Below are 27,523 nucleotides of genomic sequence, written 5' to 3'. Positions count from 1 at the left end.
CAAGGCCGATCTCCGCCCCCCAACCAGAGCCCTCCTCCCCTCCTGGGCTGGATGGTCATATGAAAGCAGTCCTGTTGTTGTCCTCCGCCTCTGTTTTCTGTTTTTGGATGCTAATCCTTTTCCCTGATTGATTAGCTTCCCGCTGACTCGTGTTCCAGAACTTTGTGTCCGATTTGGAAGCCGTTGGGTCTGTGTGGAAGTTGTATTGCACCGCTGCACTTGTTTCCTCAGTGCACGTTGTCCTTGTCCCTGGAAAAGCACCTAGAAGTTGGCTAGAAGTTGAACCCATGATTGATGGAACATGCTTGGAAACGGAGGAGAGACCTCAACCCAAACCACAAGGATTACCTGGAATTTTTCGATCCATTCAAATTAATTCCTGGTAATCTGACAATGCTGTTGGAGCTCAACAACCAGATGTGACAACCAGCTCACAAAGAGAAGGTTTCGCTGTTGCAGTCTTCATGTTTGACTGGGATGAAGTGCCCCAAACTGCCCATTGAGTATTCCTGGCTCTCACCTGAGCACCACTGGGATAGCCTCCAGAAGCCTTCATTTGGAATAAGTGGCTTCTGCAGAGGGTAAACGTTTCTCCTCCATCTCGTCCTTCAACGCGGCGCCGTTTCATGGTGTAAACTGAGTGCAGACATTTAACTCGCAGATGGATGGCACTAAAGAAGAGCATGCTGGGAGGTGGAGCCAGTCTGTGCCATGGAACCGGGCCGCCGCTGGAATCCACTACACCTCCCCTGAATCCAAGCCCAAATTCTGCCCTCTAAGAAGTAGCGGCCGACAGACGCTCCAGCCGTCCGCGGCCTCGAGGACTGAAAGTCTCACCTGTCATTATAAATCAGTCGGGAACAAACAGTTCTTTGAGCCTGGAGCAGAAGTAACAAAGCCGGCAGATTGATCCATGCGAGGGGAAAGAAAGCAAGTTGTTGCACAGCAAGGCCCCCCCCCCATGTCGAAAAATCACGCAGCGGGTCAGCATTGTTGTTAGATTAAGTGATAAAAGTACTGTTTGTGTAATGACAGCGCTTCAGCGCTGGATCTCATCCTGCAGTACTCCATGAGATCAAACCAAAGCTATGCAGACCCCTCCTGGGTTAATTATTATCGCATGCGCGCGTGTGCGTTCGTGTTCATGATTTGTACAAGCGAGAATGACAGTGTTTATGGCTTCGCGTGGCCATACGTTGTTCATCGCATGTACAGTATAAACCGCAGGACGCCAGCAGATGCTCGGCCCGTGTTAATCCACAGCGGAGGAGCGAACATCTGCCTGCAGCTGGATCCTCTTAACTGACCTCAACCCAGCCAGGAGTGTCAGATGGAGCGACGTGGGGAAGGGGGTGGCTGTTTTGTTTGGAAACTGTCAGCGTGAGACACAATGCTCCTCAACAACCCCCCCCCCCCCACCTCACCCCCACCCACAACCGGCGAGCCAAAGAGCTGGGAGCAATCAGCGGATCAAAGCAAGGCCAACGAATAGAACGCAGCAAATGAAACGATGTGTTTCTGCAGGTTTCACGAGGGTTCGCGCTCGCAAACCTCAACATCTGCCCACTATAGATAATCCAGTTGGGGGGGGGGGGGTAGGGGGGCATGAGAGTTGACTCGTCTGCCTCGCCGCTCACTCGCAAGTGGGGATGCATATGAAAAGTACCCCTGCCTCATCCATATTGTCTTGTTTTACTGTGCCTTTTGCGGCCTGAGGTTTTGGCGCCTGGCTCAAGGGCTCTGGGAGGAGGGGGAGCCAAGACTGCAGCCACTGCAGGGTGCCTGACAGACGCTCGCTGCATTACGGCAGACATAATTCAACGCCGCCGCGCCGCTCAACAAGCAGAGCATATTTCATGCCCCGGTCTCTTCTCATTTCAGTTGATTCGCTCAAATGAAGTAAGCATGACTTAAATTATTGCAAAAGAGCCGTTGAGGAACGAATTCCGCTCCCGGCGCTGCATTATAGAACACCCAGGAACAAATCAGCACAGCCGTGCACGGTCAGGGATGGAAGAATGAGAAGAACCAACCGTCGGTCAGAGGCATGGTGCAATGACCTGACACGCGACCACAATCCACCGGATTTAGTGACTCCTTATAAATACTGACGAAATCAGCACAACTTTGAAACAAGCCAAAGAGCATCCCTACAATGTCCATAAACAGATTACATAATGTATGTAGGCCAACCCTGTTGGGGTGTATGTAGAATAACCCTCAAGCCCCTTGATGCCTGAATGACGCCCTTCCATCAAAGTGGGGGTCATTTTGTCTAATTAACCCGAATCAATGCATTTCAGAATCACCACCAGAGGAGATCCAGTCGGGAGGTGATTTACAGCTGCTCGGTGTTGAACCAAGGCCTCCATCCATGAGGGAATAGAGGGTTTTCATTTGATGTGTCACAGAAGTGTACGTGAGGAAAACGCAGTCAGCTCGATGCTCAAACAGTTTCTGAAGCCTTGCTCACATCCTGGGTGTCTCTTTTCCTCCTGAAACTACAACAATTAGACTCTGAGGGAAGATGGGAGCCTAGTGCAACGCTGCTATCAAAGAAAATAAAATAAGCTGGTGAAAATAAAGACACGGAGAGATGAGCTTCATGGTAACGGCCGCAACAGTCAACCACTAGAGGGCAGCTGAACGGTTAGTCTCGCTCGGGAAAGATGGCCCCAGACGAGCTGGTCGGAACATTGCGTTATTTCTAATATAAAGAAAGCCATCTCACTTTCATCAGTTCTTTTCAATTTGTTCCAGTCATGAACCACCGGCCTATGTCCAATATGGCTTGGCAGCAGCCGCTCCCTGTTAATCAATCAGCGGGAGGTTAACGATGCATGAATGAAGGGCGGCTAGGGCGGGGTCACACTCGCCCATTTCAAATGCATTACCCATCTGACGTGCAGGTCCTATGTGGAGGTGGCAAATGCCAGTCTGACAGTTATTAGGTTGACTTTAAGCAATCTGACACCCCAACACTTAAAAACACAAATGCCATCCTTCTCCTGTTAACCGCTGCTAATCAGAATGTTGGAGAGGATCCCCAAGGACAACGGCGACACGAGCCAGGACGCCTTCGATTTCAGACACCCACCGTTCACTCACGCTCACACGAGGGGCAATTTAGAGACTTCCATCAGCCTAATGTGCAGGGTTTTGAAATGGGGGAGGAAACCAGAGTAAATTCTATCTTAGCATCCACCCAAGGACCTTTGTGTTGTGAAGTGAAAGGAAATACTGATGGTGCATGAACCTTTCAGCAAGATTGCTCCATGAACTGCTCCCTAAAACCCGTACAAAGAAAAGAATCTTATTGACCCGTTATATCGTAGTAACATTGGTCGTGTTTACATCTCCTCAGCCTGTCTTCAAGCTTGAAAAGAATAAGTTCTCAAAGAAAAACACATTAGCTGAGTGAAAAGAGTCAGATTTTCTCCGTCTGGGGATGTGACAGTGCAGAAAGAAACACAATGAAGTCCCTTTAAGCTAATCCTGAATGCTGGAAAATAAATGCCACTCCTGTTCCTCCTGCATTAAATTATCATATTTTCCTACTCAATCCTGTTGCAGAAAGGGTCGAGTGCTGTCCCATATCGAATGTTTTCACACGCAGACGTAAGCACCGCATTTCAACATTTCAAACATGGAACGCGATTTCTTTGTTGATTTATCCAGACGTATCCGGCTTTCGTTTCCCCGTGATCTTCATCTGTGTTTAATCTGCTCTTATGCTTTTGGAGGAAACCTTGTTGTGTGTGACGTGTTAACTCCACCAGACTTGATGAATAACAATTTGGGTCTAATCAATCACCCTCACCAGAGACGTCTCATCTGTAGGTACCTGCCACATCTGACCTAGAAAGAGTCCTCCCGTGTGAGTCGTGTGTCAAATATTCCTCCTGGCAATCATTTCAGCTTTTATATGCTAATGCAACATCCCATCTCTATTGATTTATGATTCAATTTTACAGGCAACTCTGTGATCGTGATAATATTAACAAGAAACAACAGCTAAGGTGGAGTCACAGAGAAGAAGTTGAAATAAATTATTCAGAAGGATTCAGCAAACAAATTCTGACAGCCTCATTTTCCAAATACAAAATTCCGAATGAAATTATCTAGTTGAATGCCTCCGAGATTCAATGCTTTGCTGTCAATGCGCACAGTGTGATCTCAGGAATGCCGGTGATTCGTTCCAGAGCCTTTATCCATGATTCAAATGTCACGCTGATATAGTTTTTCTAGAATTTGTAGCTGAACTGATTGCTGCTTTACAGAAGATAAAACCCATCCTGTCTACGGTCAACTTCCCCCCTCCCTTTAAAATGTTAGCCTTCATTAACATTTTCAGAAAACACGCATGATCCCCCAGTCACAGGCTCCGATTTGCCTCATTAAAACATAATCAGGAGCGTCTGGAGAACATCACATATCAGGAGCTGCCTTGAATTTTCAGAGTGGTGACTATATTTAGGAGACATGAAATCAAAGAAGAATCCCAGGTTCTTCTGCACTTATTTTTTTATTTTTTTGCTTTTACGTGGCAGGTGGTGTGTGGAAAAGCAGGATCATGTCGTTGAAAACCCACAAAAGCACAGGGAAAAAAAGGAAAAAAAAAACCAAAACTTTTTCTCGGTTTAAGTAACACTTCTTTTTCCAGAAGCGAGGGAAGGCGGCCAGTCTTCCTGGCTGTGATCTGCCTGAGATCAGGCAGTGTTGTTGGCCAGTGCCAAGTAGAGCAAAGAAGCAGAATTCCCCCTTGCATACCCCGAGCTCAATGCAACTCGCAGTCTTTATGAAGCATGTCATGAACAGAACCGTTAGAGCATGCCAGCCAATGATTTCCGCGCAAGGAAGACTGGAGGGAAAGCATGGAAAAAATATCAAGGCAGATGGTTTTTGACTTAGTGTAAAGAAGCACAGTGGGCCGGGGTGCAGGGTGGTATCATCTCAGCTCTAACACATTCAGTGCGTCTTTAAATGTTGCTTTTGGAAATAAATGCGTCCCTTAAAATGCTTGTAATTGCATCGGAAGGTACAAGATCTGTCGCTGAGTTTGGCCTCCCGACCGTCTCAAACAAGATTCCACTTGTGTCTTTACTGCAGCCGACCACCAGGAGGTGATGAAGATGTTTAAGTCTCACTTCTCTGAGGCCTTCACATCATCCAGCCTTGATTGGTCACAAAAACAAAGCCTCTTGTCTGTTTTGCTCTAGCTAATTCGTGGGGAATTGCACCAGCTTCATAATGCCGCCCCACAGCGCGAGCGCCAGAATTAAGAGGCGTGACTGGAAGCTCAGACACAAGTAAACAACTCCTGAAATCTGTGCTGTCTCTCCAGCTCATAGATGTTTCCTGCTGCTTTAAATTTCCCTGTTATGGATCAAACTTGACAAAACCACAGCCTCCAGAGGCCCGTCAGCAACGCAGATTTACGCACACTTGCAATCGGGACTGTCACACCCTCAGCTGCGTCTCTGAATTTGAAGAACTGTGGCCGAGCTTTCCGCCTGCATGATGCACAAAACAGTGGGAGCTGGATGGGGGCAAACCGGGCCTGTCTTTAAGCGCCTCCTTTGCAGCGGGATGGAATTTAAAATCTTTTAAAGCTGGTGATGAAAGCGTGGGAATGATGGTTGGGGACATGAGAGAAAGGAGCTCCAACTGCTACCAGGAAGAGATGGAAGGATGGTCCTACGGAATACCCGCAGTTACCGTGGTGACTTTGACCATCAGTCTGACACGGTTAGGCACAGGCGTGACCAGCCAAATCAATGAAATGTCATCTCCGCACAATGTCCGAATGATGGATGGCGCCCCAGGTTCCCAATTACAAAGACGGGATGATGGATACCGGCTCAATAATGGATGAGACAATTGAAAATTAGCCCGGATTGCAACAGAAACAGTAACACCGTTTAATAAACTGTGAAAACGATGAGGCAGCTTACACTGAGACGCGCACGTCTGGAGTCCGCTCAGCTCTTGCGCCATGTATGTTGACATAAAGCAGGCACGTACATCACGCCAGCTGCAGTAAGAAGCCAGGCATCTTAACATATGGATTATGTTTTTGGCAACTTAAAAGCTGGGGGGAAAGATGGATGGATCCATTGTGTAAAACATTGTGATCAGTGCCAAGAAAGATAAGAAAAAGAAAATTGGGGGAGGTCAGATGTGGGCCGAGAGCAGCTTCACATTATCTGCAGACACCAGCTTTTGATCTTCACCCAAAAAACCACTTTTAGAGTCAAACCACTTTCCCTTCCCCATCTGTTGACCACTCGCGTTCAGACCTGTGTTGGGATGGAGACTCGCTTGCCCAGTGGCTAATTCGTTTGTTTTGATTTAAAACTCATGGATTCCGACCCTGGAATGAAATAAACCCTGGAACATTGCTTCATTGTCTGGGTCTGGGATTAACACAGCAACTCACATTACAGGTGGCGTACCACAGGGTTCTGGTTTAGGTCCTATTTTAATCTCCATCTGTGTCCTCCAAGTTTAATTGTTTTTGCCTTTGAAACACTTTTTAAAGGCTTAATTTTTAGGAAACAAACATTTGGTGTCATTTAGGGTTTTTCCTTGTGCGTCCCGTGCCACAGTTGAGACACGTGCTGCTGCGTCACCGCATTACAACGCTTCAGTTCAGTGAGAGGTGACGCACAGTCTAACCATTCTAGTCTGCCAAGCACAATGAAAACCTGTTAAAGTCATGAAAAAAGTTGAATTTCTGGCTTTTTCTCGCTTATCTCTGCCAGTCGGAGAGTCCTGGGAACCGTCTATACATTTTAAACACATCCAGAAAGTGACATTTGATAAACCAAAACCCAAAAAGCAAACAACTGTTTTTCCCCCACAACTTCAACCAGTAACATCATTATCTAGAACTAATTATGCTGAGTGCAAAAGCAGACGTCCCTCAACCCGCCTTTGTTGCCATGCATCACTGGAGGGGAGATCCTTCATCCCGTTTTCTACTCCTATCTGCCCCCAGGGCTCCTGCTCCTCCGTGGCAAAGCGCGCCTCTCTGCTCTGCCTTTTCATCTGCTTCTCTTCCACCTCTGGTTGTGTGTCTGACTGCGGGGGTGCGAGGGAGACGGAGAGCAAAAGTGTGTGGAGAAACCGCTGTGTGTACGGGTTGCTCATCATGATTTATGCACATACGGATGTGCACACGCAGTACATGGCCGCATGTGCTGCTTCCGTAATGTTTGCGCTAGCATGGCGACGGGGCTCATAGATCACGCAGCGTTTTCTTTCAGAGCTATTATTATTAAGCGCTAAACTGTTTCATGTAGGTGAAGGGTGCGGTGCCAAACAAGGAAGATGTGATGTTGAATTCAGCTTCATATCCTCTAAAACCTACACTTCAAGGTCAGGAGTATCAGAGTAGCACAACAAATCCAAGCACGTGACGTCCTCCAAGGTGTCATATCACATCAGATGTGAGATGCCTGGATCCCACTTGTCTCTTTTTGAGGACTTGGGGTGAAAATGAGTTGACTCCCCTGGCTTGCAAGTGTGATATTGACGTGACATCAGAGTTGTCTTTTAAGGCAACTCTGTTATTGGATGTGACAGGATTGTCATAGAATCGTACCGCTGATGTAGGGAGAAAACAATCCGCCAAACAATAAAGACACTGATGAGCAAATAAGAATTACCAGTGCCTCAAAATGGAATGTTGTGCTGAAAAAAAAGTTATTCAAGATGCTAATGGGCCCTTTTGAAGTTGATCCATTATTGACAATATTGAATTTATCCCATTTATCTGCCACCTACTATCTTTAATGCTGCTTAATCCTAATCAGGGTCAAGGGGCATCAGGATCTACCCCAGCAGACTTCGGAAGATAGGGCAGGAATCCACCCCAGACAGGTCAGAAGTCCTTTGCAGGACACATGTTCATGTTTTTGGACTGTGGGGGTAAACTGGAGAAAGACCACAAGCACTGGGAAGGCACATAAGCTCTGCATTTAAAGATCCCAGCAGGAATTAAACCAAGAATCTTCTTGCAGACTTGTCCAGGGCAGTGGGGGCGGGGCTAAACTGTGCCTTAATGCATTACTTTCTGAACACACCAAAGGCATTACACCGATTTATCCGTAAAATGTTAAAGAAAACGCTTTCATGTCAACTGTAACCATGCCTTTTGATGTTTAGCTTTGAGTTTTGACTGAAGAATTCTATTTTTACAGCCACAGATGCTGTGGCTAGCTGTGGAGATGAGGGAAAATGCAGCATGACTTTAAACAAGGCAGGTTCAAAACCAGGCCGTTTTCATACAAAGGAAACACAAGTCTGTTACTGTATGTCCTGTTGCCGATGACCAACATATGCTGCAAAAACATGGGTTAAAACATGGGCTGAGATGAAGTCATCATGTTTATTTACTTTTGTGATTAGTGAATTCACTGACAGCAGCATCTGCATCAATCTTTACCCCTATCTTATCTGCTGAGGGTTTCAAGTCCGCCTCCCACCCCATCTGCATTTAAATTCTTCTTTTTCGCCGAGCTAGAATACTAGATGGACACGATATCTGGGAGCGGCAATCGTAAATGTCGGGAAGAATCCTGCAATTACGGCATCTCTGAGCTTACCTTTTAATTCAAATAGCTTGGCCCAAGGCCCGGAGCTCTGCAGCTACATCCGTTTAAACCTTGCGTTTAAACTAACGAGCAGCTGGGGAACCACAGACAATCAAGATAATCATTCTTTTCACAAGGTAAATGCACACACTGAGAAGCATCTCCATTAATTATATCTTTTGTTTGCATCCCCCCTCCTTTTCTTTTGCCCCTTCCTGTATTCTGCACTCCCTCAGGGGAAATCCAACCATGAAGGACTGAATACAGATTTCCTCGCCCCTTCTTCAAGTCCTCCCGTTCCAGTCCGATGTTTAACGCGTTACACGAGCTTGGTCTGTGTGCGCTGGCGACGGACAGCCAGGAGAAGAAGGCAACCAGAAAGACTGCTGAGGGTGAAAGGTCAAATCTCCCATGCATGTGATCCAGGTGTCTGATTAAAATATGAAAAAACCTGTCAAAGGAAATTGCAACCGCTGGCAAAATATTGTCGAGCCATGCTCCTTTAAATCAGTCCTTGACATCTTTCCACCTTAAATCTCGATTGGCAATTGATTTCTCAATAAATTTCCAGGAACTCATCGATCATTTGTTTTCCAAAGAGTCCTGGAAATAATATAGCCCCTGTTGTTCTGCCGAGACCAAGAGACTGAAGTTTTATTGGTTTTAGATAAGCGGCGGTTTGTAAACACTGCACCATATATCAGGTGGTTCTGCAGATGCAACCCGCAGCCCAGGTTTGTTCCGTTTTATAGTGTTATTAACCCTTTACGCAGGGAAAAAAAGACCCCCTCCCCCCCCCACACACACACAGGCACACGCACAGATATTTATTAGCTTTGATTAGCATCACGATGGAATCCGTTCAAAGAGAGAAGAGGAGGTCAAAGAGAAATAAAAGTATGACATGAGGAAGCAATTATTTCATTTTTAATAAATGGATCTTTTGTAATGCGACACTTGCGTTTCTTCTTGAGTTGGTTCCAGGAATGAGTCCGCTTGGATTAGCAGGAAGACTGGAAAGATGAAATAAGCTCTTCAGGTCTGGAGAGAACAGATATCTGCCTCAAATGACCTTCTAAAGTGACTGTTTAACACATTATATATGAATTTGATGAGGAAAAAATACATCTTTATGTGCAGATATTATTGATTCAATTGATTCTGAATGTTTAAGCTATGATTCTATCCAGCGCTAAGTCCAAAACTACTTCTTAGCATCTGGACAGCCAAAAAATTGTGTAATTGTGACCACGTGGCCATGGCAGCAGCAGGTCTGGACTGTGTGGTTTAGACACATCAGCCCTGAACGCAAAAACGCACCAAGAGTGAAAATGGGTGTGTTGAAAACGCGAATGTTGGTTTGAAGCCAAGACCTCCGCTCGCTGCAGCCAAAACCCAGAGCAAGGCTTTCCACTGGTGTCCTGGTGGGTGAACCCACCATAGGATCCATGACACAAACTAAATAATGCCTTGTTTTTCATGCAACCTACATCTTTCCCTCCAGCAATCGCCAACGATTGGTTTCCTGCTCTGACCCTCAGTGAATTTGTAACCAGACCGTGACCCTCAGCCTGGAAACTCTGTGGATGTTTTTAAGGCGGCGGTGTCACAGACTCAGACCTTCAATTCCACGGGGTCTTTGCACCCTGAGGCAGTCTGCAGCCTCTTCATCAAACCGTGGCAGCTCCTATTGTTGTTGGCAGCTCATTCCTGTCCCCAGAGTCGGGGAGATTAGGTAAGAGCAGGCGCGGAGGACAGCGTAGGGGGGAACCAAAGGAGACCCGAGCATGTCCCACACCCTGACGGGGAGTTATTAAAAGTTGCTGACAGAGCGAAAGTGCAGACGGAGACCTGTGTAGACAGAGAAGAGGAGGAGGACTGACTTCACAGCCCGTCTGACAAAGCAAAACCTCCCGTTCTGTCATCAGATATCCTCCATCTGCTCGCCGTGCGTCCATCCTTCAGCACCACGAGGCCTCGGATGTGTAACCCTAATGAAGAGTGCAATGGGAAATTAATGACATCTGCTTTCTGCGTGACATCCATGCAGGGATACTCTGGGTCCCTGACTTTCCCTGCACCATTTCCTTTTATCGCTAAGCTGTATTTAGTGATGAAAGAGCCGCGCGAACTCTCACTCCTACACAGGTTCCCACTGAGCGGATTTGCAGTTTTAAATGAGGCAAAGGCAGGAACACACAAAGAGACAGATATGGAGGTCTGTCCACAAGTGTTCACAGCAAGGTCCATTTTACGATGAAAGGGTGAGCTAAAAAGGCGGGGACGAGATTCTGAGAAAAGATACCGGATGCAGGAAAGTCACAATTTTACAAGACAAAGAAAGAGAAAGAAAAATGAAGCAAGTGCAGAAAGGCTGGAACATCCACAATTATGAGCTCAACGCAATCTACATAAGCTAGTTTCATGCTTCTGAGAACACAATGAAATGATGCTCATGAAATTCAATAAATTGGGAGAATGTGGCCCGCTGAGACACGCCGAGACGCTCGCGTTTCTCGGGAGATGCAAAATCAAGGTAGTCCTCAGCCGACATCACAAAACCAGAACTCCCCCGCTCAGTGGTACAAGTTGTCCTCGTACTTGAGGACCCATCGTACTTGCTTTGTCCCGCCTCCTCATCCCATCCCAAAACTCAAATGCAAACATCCATCCTGGGTTTAGTCGCTGTTGCAAAAGGTCACTGGATGAAATATAAACGATGCAGTATCAAGCTCGATGACATAAAGGCTGAAAAAAACCTCCCAGTCCAATGTGGCGTCTCTAACGCGTCTTGGGAGGAGATTTTAAAAGAGGAAAATCATTTTTAATAACGGATGCGTTAGTACCGTCCCTAAAACTGCGCTGAAGGGGAAGAAGATTCTGCATTGGAATTGATCCGGCAGTAAAGTGGAGAGGCCAGTGGATTCCAGCAGCACAAAAGGCCTGGTTAAACTGGGACAGAGAGGTTAAAGGCACCGGTTAGTGTGATTTAGCTTAAATGGATACTGAAGCACACAGGTTAATGGGCTAGTGACAGTGTCTAAATGTGAGTAAAACAGAGACCAAATGGAGGAGCAGAGATAATTGGGCTGGTTTTAATGGAAGAGAGGCTAAATCATGATGAAATCTATCCCGGTTAGTGACCCTACATGCAGAGAGCGCTGGCCATAGGAGGGTCAATGGAGTGTGAGAACGGAGAGAACAGGATAGAGGTCAGATGAGAGCGAGCACTCCCCCCCCCCCCCCCCCCCCCCCCGTCTGGCATTAACACTGTTACACAGAAAATGTATTTATCTGTCAGAGGGAGGATGGAAACCACTACTGCGAGCCTGGACTGATTATCTCTAAGGTCAGCAGTCACACACGCTGTTTTTGTTTGCTTCCTTTTGCCACCCCAGAGCCCTGAGAAAGTGAGAATTCACATAGATTTATAGGGAACATTGGGTTGAATAGGTAAAAGGAAGGCAACGGAAAGAAAAACATTGCAAATGCGGGAAGAAAACGGAAGAAATAAATATGGGAGGCACATTTTCTAGCGATTCATGTTCAAATTACTTGTGTTTTAGGGTGAAAACAAGCCTGGTTTGCATGTCGTGCTGCAGCAATACATGAAACCCTGAAGGCAAACTTATTTAGGTTCCCTTATTGCTTCCCTCCCCCCGACAGCAGCATTATTATTGCAGGCAATTGGGGAAACAGAAAGACGGCGGTTTCCTCGTCTCCAGGTCGGGTTGTGGATGTCACATGTTTGAGAGGAGAATCCACGGCGGAGAACATTAAACTGTTGATTTCTCTCTTTAATTTCAGACGCTTTTTCAGACGCTAGCGAAAATGCTACGCTTGCCCACGCGATTTTTACAGTGCGCAAGATAGCATCCGGTACTTCTACATCTGATCCTCCTTTGTGATGGATCAAGCAGAAACAGATAAAACACGACGGCAGCATAAGATGGGGAACGCTTGCGAGCCGGAACGTCTTGCAATAAATGTCTATTGATGTTTTGCATTTAGATATGGATTAAAGAGGACGCGCGAAAGGGTTTCTTCTGTGGCATCGACTGCAAATATGCACCAGGTCAATGATAGAGCAGGCAAAGGAGGCCCGATCGAGCCCTGATCGCTTGGTGTCTTTGTTTGCGATGGCGTATTTCAGTTTCTGACAACTTAATCTCAACTTTTTCTGGGGCTGTGAGATATGAAACAAACTCTCTATTGCTTCAGCCCAGAGCGCGATCTATCAGAACGTTATTAAAAACGTTTTACCGCACCGCTAACAGTTCAATCCCGCCTCAGAAATGACCGCGGGTTGATGGTGATTTATCAGCAGAGCAAATGTAAATATCGAGTGATGGGGCGACCGAGGCGCCTGCCGACGCTGGGCTTCGCTCTGCAGTGAGGGGGAGGGACGATGAGGAATAGATCCATCAGCCGGAGAGCCGAGACTCCTGGGGCCCGTCTGGAAAAGGGCTCAGAGTGAAATGGAAAGACCATGGCCATTGTGCAAGAGATTTTTCTGTCTCTCCTTCTTTTATAAGCCACTGGGTCTGAACGTCCGCCTCCTCCACTTCTGCTTCTAAATCTATACTTTGCTCACTGCAAATTTGATGATTTATGAACCGCACTTGGTCACCGTCGCCGTTTTTCCGATCTGACGAACACAGGGGGTTGCTGCTTGCGCGTCAGCCTTTGTGACAGCATAAGATAAAAGATATCCTTTTGATTTCCGCACGCTGGAGCATAAATCTATTTCCATTCTAACTCTCATCGAGTCAAATATAGAACTATGACGCACAGTTTGGTCGCGAACGTAAAACTGATATAACTGCTCCAAATATGTACAGCTGAGTTACAACCGAAGTCTCTGACGGGGGCCACATGATGTTTAGCTATCACAATTTTCTGTATTTAGGAATTACACTTGCGATCCTTGTTACGACGCCAAAACCAGCAACTTGTCTCTGTATTTTAAGATGTACAAAACAAAACTGAGGACAGCAGCATGTGATGATGGGAGAGTAACCCGGTGTCACTGGGAGCCTCCTAATTACCTAGAAACGTGGAGCTGTGACTCCATGTTAATTACTGCTTTAAGCTTTGGAAAATAATTGGAGCTTCTCAAAAAGCAATTCAAAAGCTCCTTGGAAAAAAAAAAAAAGGTCCTTTTTGAAGGAAGCGGTTGAAAGATGCGGGCTCTGAAAAGAGACAAGCCTATTTCCAGGGAACTAATGAATCACGGCGCATCATGGCCTTGCAGCCACAGGAGTAACAAGAAAGGTACAAAGCATGGAGTTAACCCTGATGCACCCTGGGTTCCATAATAAGGAATTTCTGAATGCAGAATGCGCGTGTGTTTGTGTGCTTCAGCGACGTACGAATCTGATGTGTGCATCTGACACATCAGGCATGGCAGCGCTGCTAGCACACGGGGGCTCTCTGTCATCCGTCCCCTCATTATATTTACCTTCATTATGCTGTAATGTGCAACACTGACATAACACTCACAATTCGGTCGCACGCGCGCTGAATGCTAATGAGGCGATAATACATCAGCGCGGCACGGGGGTGCGCCCAGACAAGATCATGAGGATGGAGAGGCTATCAATGCCACAGCCCATGTTATAACAACGAGCAAGAAAGCCCAAACGGCATCTCAACGTTCTTTGTATTCATGGAAGGAGGTCATTATCTTCATTTGGTCCACTTCCTATTAGCCTCGCGACCTCCTATTTTAATCTACCTTTTCTTTCTTCAGGGCTGCTAATGCTTTGCAGGCATGAAAGGAATCTCGATGAGAGCATCCTCTCAGCATTTTGTGCCCACATCTGAAGTGTTGCTGCAATTACTGGATTCCAATTACATGGGGAGGGGGGCGGAAAATCACTTTGGCCATTCATACAACACATGCGATGCTTCTTGCTTGAGCTCTGAGCTAATAATTGCTAACGTGGTTTAAACACAAACAAAGCAGCTTCCTTTGGACAGTTCCTGGCATGTCCAAGAGCAACTGATGGACTTGGATCCAGGTGAGGGAGACTGATGTGTTTAATTTGATGATAATAAGACAATAAACAAAGAGCAATTGATATTTTAGAGCTGGATTAAAAGGCTGCTGCTCTTTTAAGAACTAACCACAGCCAGCTATACTATCCATGGTCGTGTCTTGTTTCTGACTCTGTGGCGTGTTCGACAGACCGCTTGTCTCATGCTAGGAGTGGAGACAAGAGGATGGATTCTGAAGCACATGGGTGTCATTAGGTCTGACGTTCCTCAGACATTCTGTGCACCGCTCAGCGTTCGAGGACAATAACTCTGCGAAAGGAAGTCAGCGATGGATTGCTTTTTGTCGAGATAGGGCTGGCGATTTGCGCGTCATCTTTCACGCTCTGTTTGTTCAGTTTCCCCCCGGAGAGGCCGTTTCCTGCGCATGTTTTCGGCGGGACACCAGGAGGTCTTCTCTGACAGCAGGTCACCGGCCAGCAACGGTGCAGCTTGAGTCTAATAACCCGAAAGGCAAACTGGGACAAATTGTGCCTGGATCCTGTCCAGAGACGGTCGAAGTCTGCAGACGTCGCTCAGGAAACGCATCCTGTGCGTGCCCCCTGCTACAACCAGGGAAGAGAGCGCACGGCGCAGACAGTTTCTGGTTTCAAGACTGCAAAAACAGCCCTCCAGACCCTTAATGCTAGCATGATGAGCATGTGGAAACCCAGCAACCAAGAACATCCCAAGGCCTCTTTTAAGAGATGCTGCCATCCATTTGAATGGGAATCAGGGAGGGAGAACACGCTGATCTGAACATCCCGGTACGCCGGGAGGCCTCCCTTTCAGGGCTGGGACACAGCGCACGCTGCCAGCGCGGCCGCGCCCACTTTTCTAATCTCAGCAGCTGTCCGCACCTTTGCAACGGAGCGCCGGCTTCAGGTGGCTCTCCGCCCCTGGATAAATGAACACATCCATTAATGTGAAGAGAACCTTTCTGCCTGAGCAGATCAATGGGCTCTGCAAAGTGTTTCTTCCACCCACTCATACGCAGACGGGGCTCTAAACCAGAGTGGCCATCCTCCGAGTCTTGCTTCTAAAGCTGCTTTCATGAAGCTAAGATAAGAACCTTCTGAAAAGCAGCTGAGGCGCCACCAGGGTCGCTCTCTGAACTGGTATTTTGATCATGTTGTGTGTCTCCCTCAGATCAACAGGTGGATAATCAGCAGGTAAACACAGACTGGGCTTCGTGGGTGGATTTGATCAAATAAATACTAGAGAGCGAGGGTGTGTATGTTGTTTGTCAACTTGTAGATGTCCTTCGTGGCAAAAAGATGTTCTGAGGTTGGAGGAATTGATTTAAAAAAACAAAAACACAACAAAAAACAGTCTCTCCCCTGAGAACTTGAACTATTGAAGCGTCATAAAAAGCTTCAGTTCACACGCCTAACGTGTTGATCCAGGCGGTGCCCTCTCCCGTCCAGACGACAGCTCGCCGCCGCGTGTCAGGGGATGATTCGGACACCCACGTCCCCTCCTCCCGCCCTGAATACCAAAGCAGGAACAGAATAGAAAGAAGGCCCCAGACCGCCGAGCGTTGCAGTTTCAATCACGCTGTCGACCACCTGAATGTCACCGCCGACACGGGCGCGCCTCGCCATCAAAGTGGCGGGGGGAAATGCGAGAGGCGAGGTAAAAGCCAGTGTTTCGGTTGACTGCTGAGAGTGATGAGAAAATGAGGGTAAAGAAATGCTCCTTCTGCCCGGACTCCTCTTGCTGGAACGCGCGGATTTACCGCAAATGTCATAAATTACGCACGTTCCCCCGAGTCCCGGGTAAGGAGGAGGTGAATTTGCTCAAAGGTCATTTAAAGGTCAGGTTATATGCCAGTTTAAGACATCAAAGTTATCTATTGTGAGGAAGTAAGCGCTGATTCTTTCACCTGAGGGTATAAAGAAAATGAAGCTAGGCTGCTTTCTGCAGGAATTCTGGGAGTCTCATAGTTCTCCAGATTTAAATAAAGACAATTTCCGCTCACAGCATAAAAACTGCGTGACAATTACACATGTTAAGCATCTTCATCAGGGTGGGGTTTGGTATTGGGGTTCTGCTTCCTTCAGTGGGAGCTGGGAGTTCGGGAAGGTACCGGATTGATTGCTAAATGCTGTGAAAGTGATGGGCTGGCCCGTCTGAGCCGTGCTCGTGCTGCCAGCACTGTTTATTAACAAAGAAACAAACGCTGGGGGTTTAACTCAAATCATTCCATTCTGGATCACACCCTCCCCTCCCCTGCCAACGCCGGCTGTGTTTGAACAACTGGATTTCATCAGCCGCGCCGAGGCAGAAAGCTCCGACGGGAACCTTCGCTTAACGTCAGCGCGGCGGGTCCGATTCCGGCTCTGCCGCCCTGATCCGCCGGGCGAACCTGCCCGTCGACACGCGGCCTTTTCCCACCCTTCGTCCTGTTTGTGAGTGGTCCTTAAACATGCCTTTAAGTAACTCCTGCCAGTGATTAAAAGTAGTTCTCCAGATTTACAGCAAGCCTTGAGCGTAAATCCTGACAGACGGGTATTTGGATCGCGTTGGGGTTTGTTTGAGTACAGATTTTCCATCGCGCTCAGGCTTCTTAGAAAGCTGCACTAGCGTTCCTCTCCTCGCTGTTTGTTCCACTTGGCCTGCAGTTTGAGCTCAACTGTGGATTTTGCTAATAATGCGACGGGACAACGATGACAGGCAGCTTGGACGGAATGGTGCGGACGGTGCGTGGGAATGCTGGTTATTTTTCCACCCAGACGATCCGAGGATAAGGGGGTTCATTCCCATTTCCACTGTAATAGAACTTAATTCCTGGCTATAAATGGGGCTGGTGAAAATTTGACAATCTGCGCGTCAGCTTTGTAAAATCCCCACCTGCGCCAAGCTGGAATGTTCTCCAGCAAAAAGACCGAGTGTTCTTTCCCCATCAAAATATTTTCAAAGCAGGTAAGGCATAAAATTGCACTCGCTGGTATCGGGAGCTTTGTCCCAGAGTCTGAAGGTGGAATTTGCATACATTAAGACTGCAAAACAAGCGTGAGTCACGGCTGACTCTGACATAAAAACCTGCTCGCCTTCCCCATCCTCCTCGCCGCCACATCACACGGAGAGCGTATGGCTGCTCAAGTGTGGCAGCGAAGCCCGGCTGGAATACATATTGCTCCATCAATCACGTCCCATTCTCTGCAGCAAATGTGCATGAATGGGAGGTCATCTGAGACACGCGGAGGTAACAAACACTCTTCCCAACAGACCCGGAGCGAGACCAAGCTGTGCCTATTCTGATATCCTAATCTCTTTCAAATGACGCGCTCTCTCCTCGGCGGATTCTTGGCGCACGTCGGAATAGCTGCTGTCATCCGCTCGCCTGGGCCAGAAGCGCTCGCTGCGTTGCACCGAAAGAATGCAGAATGTGCGTTTCACTTCCTGTGTGCCGGATAGATTCAGGTCGTTCGCTCCGTCAAGTCACTTGTTGAGAACATCTGCGCTGAAACTATAAAACAGGAAGGCTCCGTCCTTCCCCTTGGCTAAGCGTTAGCATATGCGGGACACAGGTGTCGTGTACCAGCTGGAGCGCCCAACGAAGTGCACGTGTCGCCCATTTGTATGCCAGTGAAGGCCTCAGTTGCGAGTTGAGGCCAAGTAAACGAAGGAAACACTTACTCGTTTTTCTCCAGAACCAAGAGCAGCTGCCTGCCTTCTGCTTCAATCAGGAGCTTCAGCGACGCAGGGTGACTCTGATGAGACAACAGACATGAAAGGAGATGAGCTGCATTATTTCTGGAGGAGCGACAGCTCCGGCTGCATTCGTTAGCATGTTTTACCTGCAGCGCTTTGTCGCGATCAACATTCACAACAACGGACATCATAGGTTTTCATGGTAACTAGTCTGGAGCTTTTGGGTGCAATTTGTAGTAGAAAAATGCAGCTGGATTATCTGAATCGATTTCACACTGCAGAACAAGTGCCTTCCCTTTTGAGTCGGAGCGTTTGCGATCGTCCCACGTAGGCTTTAGCTCCGACTGCTGAGGGTAAGTGTGGGACATTCCCGTCACAACCGTCTGCATCTAAGCAACCACAAGGAAGCGAACTGGCGACCCAATGTGCTTAAAGTCAAAGGCTTCTGGGCTTGTTCGGCGCTCTTGAAGGTGTCTGAAAAGCTTCTTCAGCTCTGAGAAGCTGAAAAGAGACCCAGGTTTTTAGCCTGGGGCTTGAGAAGGTATCTCAACACTACAGTAGATTGTGGCTGGCTGAGAGCTTGTTTTAGATAAGATGGTTTTCCAGGTTCTACATTCTTGGCTGGCTTCCTCAGCTCTAGACGGGTGTCCTTTCTCATTAAAACCAATCACCAATGAGAAAAATTCCCTGGAAGCTTTTATGATTGGATACACTTGGACCGACTCGTTTGAATTTGTGTTCATTTTTGTCACTATTTGGCACAAACTGCCTGATAGACGCGCTAACAGCTAATCCACTCTATGTGTCGGCTGCTGATTGTTCTGAAATTGATTAAAGCGGCGGGAAACATTGGTGAAGTCACTTTGTCTCTTAGAACAAGAGCTGAGAGGATTAGCTTTATGCTTCTATTTCATCTGACATTAATCCTGAAGAAAGCCACCTCTGAGAGGAGCCATGTGTCTCTGTTAGAGTCGGATGAAGTGGCAGCTTCTCATCCATCACCTCTGTCAGACGCTCCGGCTTCATGTGCGCGAGCGCTCGAGCTGTCAGCGCCAAAGCTCTGCTGTGGCGTTCAAAGCACACATGGAAAGAAAAGCAGTCTGTATCTCGCACACACACACACGGAGTTCGATCTGGGTCAGGCTTGGAGAGGAGTGCTGCCCTCGGTCAAGTCATCTGACGCCCCCCATGGAGAAGAATGTTTAATGGATCATGTGGGCAGGACACTTACAGTTTCAACAGCATCATTGCTTGAGCCAAAAACCATTTGAGACTAAACTTCCTGCCATTTTCTCCCCAGAAGTCCTGCTCTGCCCAGGATTTGAGCCCCCCCCCACCCTCGCCCCCGTATGATGCTCATGCTAGCTGCCATTTAGAGCTTCAGCCCAAATCCACAAGGGACCCAGATATCAACAGAGAAATGATTCCAATTCTTTTCAACTCCAGCTCACCTTTATTGCGAGTGCTGCGTCGTATCCATGGGGTTGTTTTGTTTTTCTGGTAACAACATCCCAGAGAAACCTTGTGGCATCTCGTGTGTTTGGTTAAGCGAGAAGAAATTAATTCACAAATGAATTGGCTCCACCGCACAACCTGCAAACACTCTGCTTTTAAAGTCAGCCTGGCAGCCATGTATTTTTGTGTTTCTGTTAAATTGGGGATTATAAAACCGAGCACAGCCAAGGACGCCAGATTTCAAACCCTTCATTAATGTGGCGAGGGAATTTGTGCTGCCCCCCCTTCATTCTAAATAGAGACCAAACAGCTGACTTTGTTTAAGATGCGCTGAGCTGAACCCAAACAAGTAATGATTGTTTTCTCCTTGATTCTATGTGGTAATATGCGATCCAGACAGACGAGGCCCATGTAGACGGGATTCACGCTACTGCGTAGACTTTAAAGTTTGGTCCGATTGTTTTGAATTTTTAATGCTTTGAGGCATTCGGATGCTTAATCCTGATGGTCCACAATCGACACGCAGGTCGACTTATGTATGCATGCTCTATCAGCATGTTGGGGATGGAATTCAGATATTTTTTAAACAGCCTGTGAAAATGCCAGCCTCTTCATCGCTCCCGTCGTGCCATTTTGAGGGTTCCAGCAGTGCCTGACCACCGTGAGTGCACCTTATACCTCATTTCTTAGCTTTGACCGACAATTAGCCAGAAAAGATTACGGCGCCGTGCTCCTTTGGACTCCGGGTTCACAGCTGCAGCGAAACCAGAATGCATCGCTTAGCATACAGGCTGCGTGAGCAACACGGCAAAACAAACTCCGGGCAGATTATTCTGCAGCAGGAATGCTTTATTTATGCGGTAAAGCCACTTTGGGTGAGGTGTGTTACAATGTATTGATCCTTGTGAGATTTGGTACTGGTCCCTCACCAACACGCTGCCAGCTACATCAAACCGCTCTCCATCTTTTGTGTGGTGAGGATGATGATGATGATGGTGGTGGTGGTGTTCCCAATGAGCAGCAAACTCGCCGCGTGAAGAAAGACGAATAAAAAGCACCGAGGGGCCGCGCTGAGTGGAAAATCATTACGTTAACGCGGCCCGACCGTGGTTCAGCCTCAACGATCGGCGCTGCAAAGACTCCCCCGGTAACTTGAACCTGTCACAATCGTCCATCTGTGCGCGTTAAAAGGTGTGAAAACCTTGACCCCAATGTGCCGCATCGTGAAAAGTTAATGTAGCAGGGCTGAACCGTTCTGGAGAGGAGCGGATTTATTGGAGCCACCACGCTCGTGTGATACGCAGGTCTGTGGTACGTTTGTTTGTTTGGTCGTTTGTTTTATCGGCTGTTATTGTTCACCTGAGGTTTGAGCCGGCTGATTGGTTTCCAGTCTTGCCCGACAAGCTGCAGAGGCACAGTAGTCCCGTAGTGTCTCCGCTCGGCCGCCCGTCTGTGTTGAACCGCCGTTCCCAAAAGATTCCCTGCAAAAGGAGATGCACCTCGTGAGAATAGGCGGGAAAAACTTCACAGGATCACCCTTCGGAGGGATTCTCGGCAAAGCCAGGCTGATGCACGGGAACATTTCCCCCTCATTTTTTTTCAAAGCCGCTAATTCAACCCCGCTAATGCGAACCTGAGTGCTCGTCATCGGGTGTCAGGGCAGAATCTGGCAGAGCTGCACCCCCCAGCATGCAAATAAGGCTCTCTGGATACCTTTGTTTGTAACGATTATCACAACGGGAGAAGAAGCTACTCATGTTTATAGAACGTAGTTGGACCCCTTTACACATCAAGCAATGAGAAGCAGCCTGTAGCAAAAAGAACCCCCCCTTACCGCCCCAGCTGCATATATCGCTTCAGTTCCTGGGGAAGAGACAGTTCAGAGTGAAGAGGAACCGAGGTTTCTGCCGCCACAGAGATAACTCCAAACACGGGGCCACTGTCCAGGATGCAGGGATTAGAAGCAGCTCTGGGGCATTGTTCTCACCACACTTTTATCTCCTCGCTCCCTTCTGACGGGCTGTTAACTGGGCCTCGGCGCTCGGCTGCGTTGGCGCTCGTTTAAGAATATATCCATCCCCAAATCCAATTCTGATGTGCCCGAGTGTGCTCGGGGCAGAAGAACGGGGCAGAAACAGGGGGCATTATGGCAGAGCCAACCTAATAGTCGTAGCAGAAACAGAAGCTGCAATCAGTCTAAGAGAGGATAGAGAGTCAGAATGCAATCGTGAGGCTCTGGAGGACGGCGTTAACAGGGTTTCGGGAGTAATCAGCTCCCTGCAGTGGGGAAGGCTGCTGCGGAAGCCTCTCACTTGTTTGTTCTAACCATTCGTTTCAGTGCAAATATCCTAAATCACATGTTTGCTTCTCCTCCCCACCCCACCCCCTCCTTCCTTCCACTGACACCACACTCCAAACAGCGCGGAAACAAAGTTGACTCAAGGATGATGTCAGTTGGTTTATGAGGGGGGGAAAAAATGTCGTTTTTGAAACTTTGTGGGTCTGAACTGAATTATAAATGTTTGGAGACTCGTCTCTGATTATTGTTACCAGAAGATTCGAGGCTCTGTGAGTCTGTCTCTCCGCGCATGACTCATGTGGCTAAATTGCTGAGCCTGCTCATTATCTGGCGTTATTAATGCAGGTCAGACAAAGTGTTCCCCAGCTGAGCTTTGTTCTGGTTCTCCTCTGAGGAAACCGACCACTCTGGAGTTCATCACACCAGCTCTAGCTGATAGCGGCGCGCCTGACCTGACCAGCTCAGCAGTTCTCAACCAGATGATGAGAAGCAGGCTCCCGCGACAAGGGGAAGGCTTCAAACTGGCAAAACAGAGGGAGGCACCTCCGTTGGATGGAGACTGAGTGGCAAAATTTGGTGAAAAATACAGACGGATGAGAGGAGGAGGGGGGGGATTCAGGTCGCTAGCATGCACTGATGTCATGATGGTCTGTGGAAAAACTCCACGTCATTGCCTTCAAAGTTTTGCACATAATCATATTGTAAATGTGGTGTGCAATGGGGTTTAATTCCATTTTATACATGGAATTAGACCAGTGGAAATAGTCTGGAGGGTCTTTTTTTTCCACATGTTGGGAGAGACGTTCAAGCCGGAGCTCGGTGTGCCGAGAGTGCGAGTGGCTTTTGTTTGTAGGAACGTTATAAAGGCCACCAGCATTATGGGGGCGGTAAAAACAGCACCGGTGCCTTATTTATAAGTTCAATAAAGGGAATTGCAAACGGGGGTCTTAATAAAGCAGAGCTCTGACCACCATCGGTCCACTTTATGCTCCAGTCTAAACAAGGAGAACCTGTGCCGTTCCTATTAGCTCAATAAAGCCACAGCACGATGGAGGATTGTGTGTCAGTGCACGTGGGAACGACTGAAGGCCCTTCTGTTCCCCAACAGACTAAATAGAGTAATAAACACAATATCCCTCATGGTTTTGTTCCAAGAAAAAAAGAAATGAAAATAGAAGAAACATGTGAAAATATGGTCTTGTTGTTTTAAATAGTTTCACAGGGTCTCACAATAAGGATGATTCAGTGGTTTGTAGGTCAACAACGCTGGCTCAGCTTCAGCGAAACCTGTGTATCTAGGTCAGAGGTTCCCAGCCAGGGGACTGGAAGACAAATCTACTAGATGATAACCAAGATAAGAAAGGGAAAAAAATAACATTCCTGCCTCTTTGCTTCTGTTTGCTCTTGAGCTGATGAAAATTTGAACCTAAATAATTCATTTGTGAGCGAATGCTTGGTTATAAAAGGGCCACGAGGCAAAAGGTCTGAAACTGGGTCCAAGGTTTGCCGTTGATGACCATTAAAAGCCGTTTTGCTGCATGTTTAATGAAGCTGAACAGAACATGGTGCTTTTATTTTGAAAGACAAAATGCACCAGTTCACCCATGAGCCCAGCGTACAGACGGACAGACAGATGGACGGCCTGAGCGCACAGCAGCATGGTAGTTTGGAGAAGTCTTTCAGCCCGAGGAACAAAGCTGCTCTGTATTCCAGCGGTACAGCAGCAAATACAGCAGATACAGGGGGATTTTTTTCCAGACTCTGCCTGGACCTGCACAGGCACCCCATCTCTGGATCAATCCAAATCAGCCGGCAGATCACTCAAATTGATTGTTTGGAGACGTTTTTAGACAGATTGAGGCGGAATTATTGACCGACGCTTGAATTTGTTTGCCTTCCTCATCTGTCCACCTGACGGGCAACAGTGGGACGCTCACTCACATTTTGTGGGGCAAACAGGAATCTGTTCAGTCTTCAGCTTTGAGAGTGGAAGTTGGGGTTTACTCCCAGTTCTACCAAATATTTCCCATTTCCCAGTGAGGCTTCCCCTGGTTTTCAGCTACGTTCTTCCTCAATTCCATCGATTTGTTCAACCAAAACAAACCAACAGCTGTTCGGCTTTATTAAAGAACAGACCCACCCAAAACCCCTCCCTCTAGGCAGCTGTGAAATAATATATTCAGAACAGCCTATGGCACACAAACACTTCCATCACGCACGTCTGAATATCATCACCAAGATGAGATGCAAGATACACATAGAGCATGTGCGCACATCAACGTGGACAAATCCTAATTAGTCGCCATGACTGTGCTGAAGCGCCCGGGGACGGGCTCCAAAGTCACTTTCACAGTGTCTTTCTGAGTTTAAAAAAAAAAAAAGCCACGTTGAAAATGAAAAACAGCGCCTTTGGCAGCTTGAATTAAGACTCTGACACACAAAACCCGCTTGACTGGTAGGAGAAACAAGTGTGGAGGAGACACACTTGAGGTGATTCCAGATATGTCTGACAGGGGCTGTGGTCACTGTTCACTTACACAGGCTTCTAGAAGGAAATGGACCTGGAATGAGCGCATGTGGGATTAATTACGGCAGAGTGATGAGTTTAATTTGGCCCGTTTTGTGCAGAACTATCACACTACAAAGGCAAAAAGAAAATAAAAGAGGCAGCTCTGTCCTTGCCTCAGTATGAAAGTATGTTCTTTGTTAAAGCAAATCTGATTAAATGATCACTTTTCTACATCAAGGGGGATGGATCTGTGACCAATTCTAACTACATTTGTTGGAACCCTCGTGCCGGACTGGACTGGCGGACAGGATCCAGGGAAGTGAGTTGTGACGTGACTCCAATCAGGAAAGCTTCATGTCCGTGTCTATTGTTCTTCCAGTGACAGCCATGACACAAAATTCAATTTCGCCTCAATCACAGTCCCCTAATTATGCTAATGCAAACAGAATGGTGATTGGGAAGAGAAAGAGGAATAATACCCGAGGAAGACCAATCAAGACTTCTATAATTGACCTTGGAGACAAAACGACTTAACTCTGCTGCCTTGTTTTATCTTCTGCTCTCCACTAATCACTAATGGCCTTTCATTTTCAACAATGAACAACCGTTGTCAATGTTTTAGGTTTGAAACTGATCAGAAATTGCACATTTTGAGCCTTTGCGCCATGTTGATCGCCAGGTCTAAGTGACTAATCTTCCTCTCTCTGCGTGTAATTTGTTCCTGGAGTCACAGAGAAGGGATTTCGTGGATTTAGGAAACAGGGACTAAAAGTTCTTGGTATTCTTGGCATCACCCCCAAGTCAACATCTGACCCATTTGGGGGACATTAAGTCAACGCCCCGGGGCTTGCGCTGGGAAACATCTGAACCTGTAATGGGAACCCACAGAAATTGGAAAAAGGGTCACCTTAAATCAAATGTAATAAGGTTTGTGTCAACAATAAAAGATGTTAATGTTTGCCTTTTTTAAATGTGTTAAGGGTCATAATCAGCCCTTAACAGGCTATGATTGCTTCTCTCTCTTAGGGATCCCAGTCGTTTCTTTAATTTGGTGTATTTGTCCATTTTATGCTCTTCTTGTTTTCATCTTCTTCCGCTTTATCCGGGGCCGGGTCACGGAAGCAGCAGCCTAAGCAGCGACGGCAAGACTTCCATCACCCTAGACACTTCCTCCAGCACTTCTGGGAGGATTCTGAAGCCCTCCAAGGCCAGGAGCCATAACCTTCCAGCATGTCCTGATTCTCCCTCAGTGTCTGCTCCCAAGGGGACATGCCTGGAAGCCTCCCTAGGGAGGGAATGCCAGCACAGCTTACTCCTCTCGAGCTTGTCTGTGGGGGCTACACAGAGTTCATAGCCATTGGTGAGAGTGGGAGCATATGCAGGCAAATCGACAACATCACCAATCGACTCAGCTCTTTCTCCAATACAACGGTGCGGTACATCAATTCTTGTAAGCTGCATTTCTGTTTCTCTCAGTGTTTTTCAGCGTTTCATTGTCTTGAGTGCTGTTCCTTCTCTTCACTCATGTCTTCCACTTGTGTCTCATTGTTTTTGCCCCTCCCCACATCAATGCGAGCATTATTCCTCTTTCTGGTGCATCAATTCTTTGAGTTCACCTCCATCATTCCCTTTGTTTCCTAGTAGTCCTGATGTTGCTAGTATTTTTTATAACCTTCACTTCGAAACCAAACCCTTTTACCAACACTCCAACCTGATGTCAACACATTACAATTACATTTCCTGAAATATTACACCACCCAGCAGCAAAAAAAAAAGCCCTGTGCTAGTTCAGCAAGAGGTTGAAGTAACGCCGTAACACCCCTGAAGGGTGACAGGGTTACCAAAGCTGGCTGCCTCAGCAATGAACAGTCAGACTTGGGTAGATCCTCCACCAGAGCCGTGTGAAAATGTGTTAAATCCATCCCTGCGACAATTCCTAGCAGCCTGGAAGTCTTCTCCGTCATGGGAAGCACATGTCTGGCGTGCACTCAAAGCACAAAACACAATCTTTTAAAACAAAACCGCAAGCCTCAGCAGACGGACATGGAAAAAAGGGGAGCCGCTTCATTATTAAGGCTCATTAAGTTATAAGAGAGCATATTTTGTTAGCTGTCTGATTACCTCAGATCAGACTGATACTTGGTTTATTGCAAAGTTATGAGACTATTTTTTTTCAATCATTTTCTCAGTGAGCAGTAAGGCAGATTTTTTTTTTCTGACTTTAAGGGCCTTTAATTGGAAAAATAAGAAATCGTGCGCTGGAAACGTGAATTTGTCGGTTTGAATTTGTTGTTTTATATCAGTCATTTCCTCTCCACGCTTCCATTAATGAGTTGTCTACACATGTGTTCACAGTTGTAGAGCCTGCATGTGTAGAAATGCGAGGATTTTCTCATTATATGATGTTTGGAGTGGTGGATCAAACACAACAAACCACATAAGATATCTGATATGACCTAGAAGAATGTTTTCCACATTGGCGCCCCCACTGGCAGCATGAGGTATTGCACAAACATTTCCTGCTGCAAATACTGATGCACCGAAACGTTCGTAACCTGTTTGATGTGCTACGTGCGCTGCTTAGCTTAAAAATACATCACAGGTCTCCCTGTGGACTACGTTCCGGGTAGAAACAAAGCAACCAAAGGGAGCAGGACTTTGTTTGGGCCTCTTCCTGACGTAACATGTTCCTGCTCATGTAATTAACATGTTACGGCTTTTCAACGGTGGACAATATGGCCAACTTTTGTCATTTAAGTATGCGTTATTACACTGTAATAACTTAGCAACATGATCGCCTTGTTTTCATTAAAATTACATCATTTGACCAATTTAACACACCCAGCTCTTTCATCCAAGTGCTCATCGGATAATGAATCCCCTGCTTTCATCTACCCACAAAGGTTCCACTAAGAACTATTCATGTCAATAGAGCAGGGCATCGGTTTTTTTGAGGATTCCATGCGACTG

The 27,523-nt window shown here is 47.1% G+C and overlaps 1 protein-coding gene across 1 annotated transcript in view; it reads right to left on the bottom strand.

Annotated features, from left to right (window-relative positions):
- LOC101073949 (disintegrin and metalloproteinase domain-containing protein 12-like) overlaps window positions 1–27,523 on the bottom strand; it is a 59,844-nt gene that overhangs the window by 29,975 nt on the left and 2,346 nt on the right. Inside the window, exons 2-3 of the mRNA XM_011616184.2 lie at window positions 21,105–21,226; window positions 18,276–18,349 (exon numbers count right to left, since the gene is read on the bottom strand). Coding sequence (XP_011614486.2) covers window positions 18,276–18,349; window positions 21,105–21,226 — 196 coding nt within the window. The remainder of the gene's footprint in view (window positions 1–18,275; window positions 18,350–21,104; window positions 21,227–27,523) is intronic.

Source organism: Takifugu rubripes, chromosome 1 (assembly GCF_901000725.2).
Source record: "Takifugu rubripes chromosome 1, fTakRub1.2, whole genome shotgun sequence".
NCBI classification, from domain to species: domain Eukaryota; kingdom Metazoa; phylum Chordata; class Actinopteri; order Tetraodontiformes; family Tetraodontidae; genus Takifugu; species Takifugu rubripes.
Note: the sequence above shows the minus strand (reverse complement) of the source record. Positions and strands in the feature narration are given on the sequence as shown.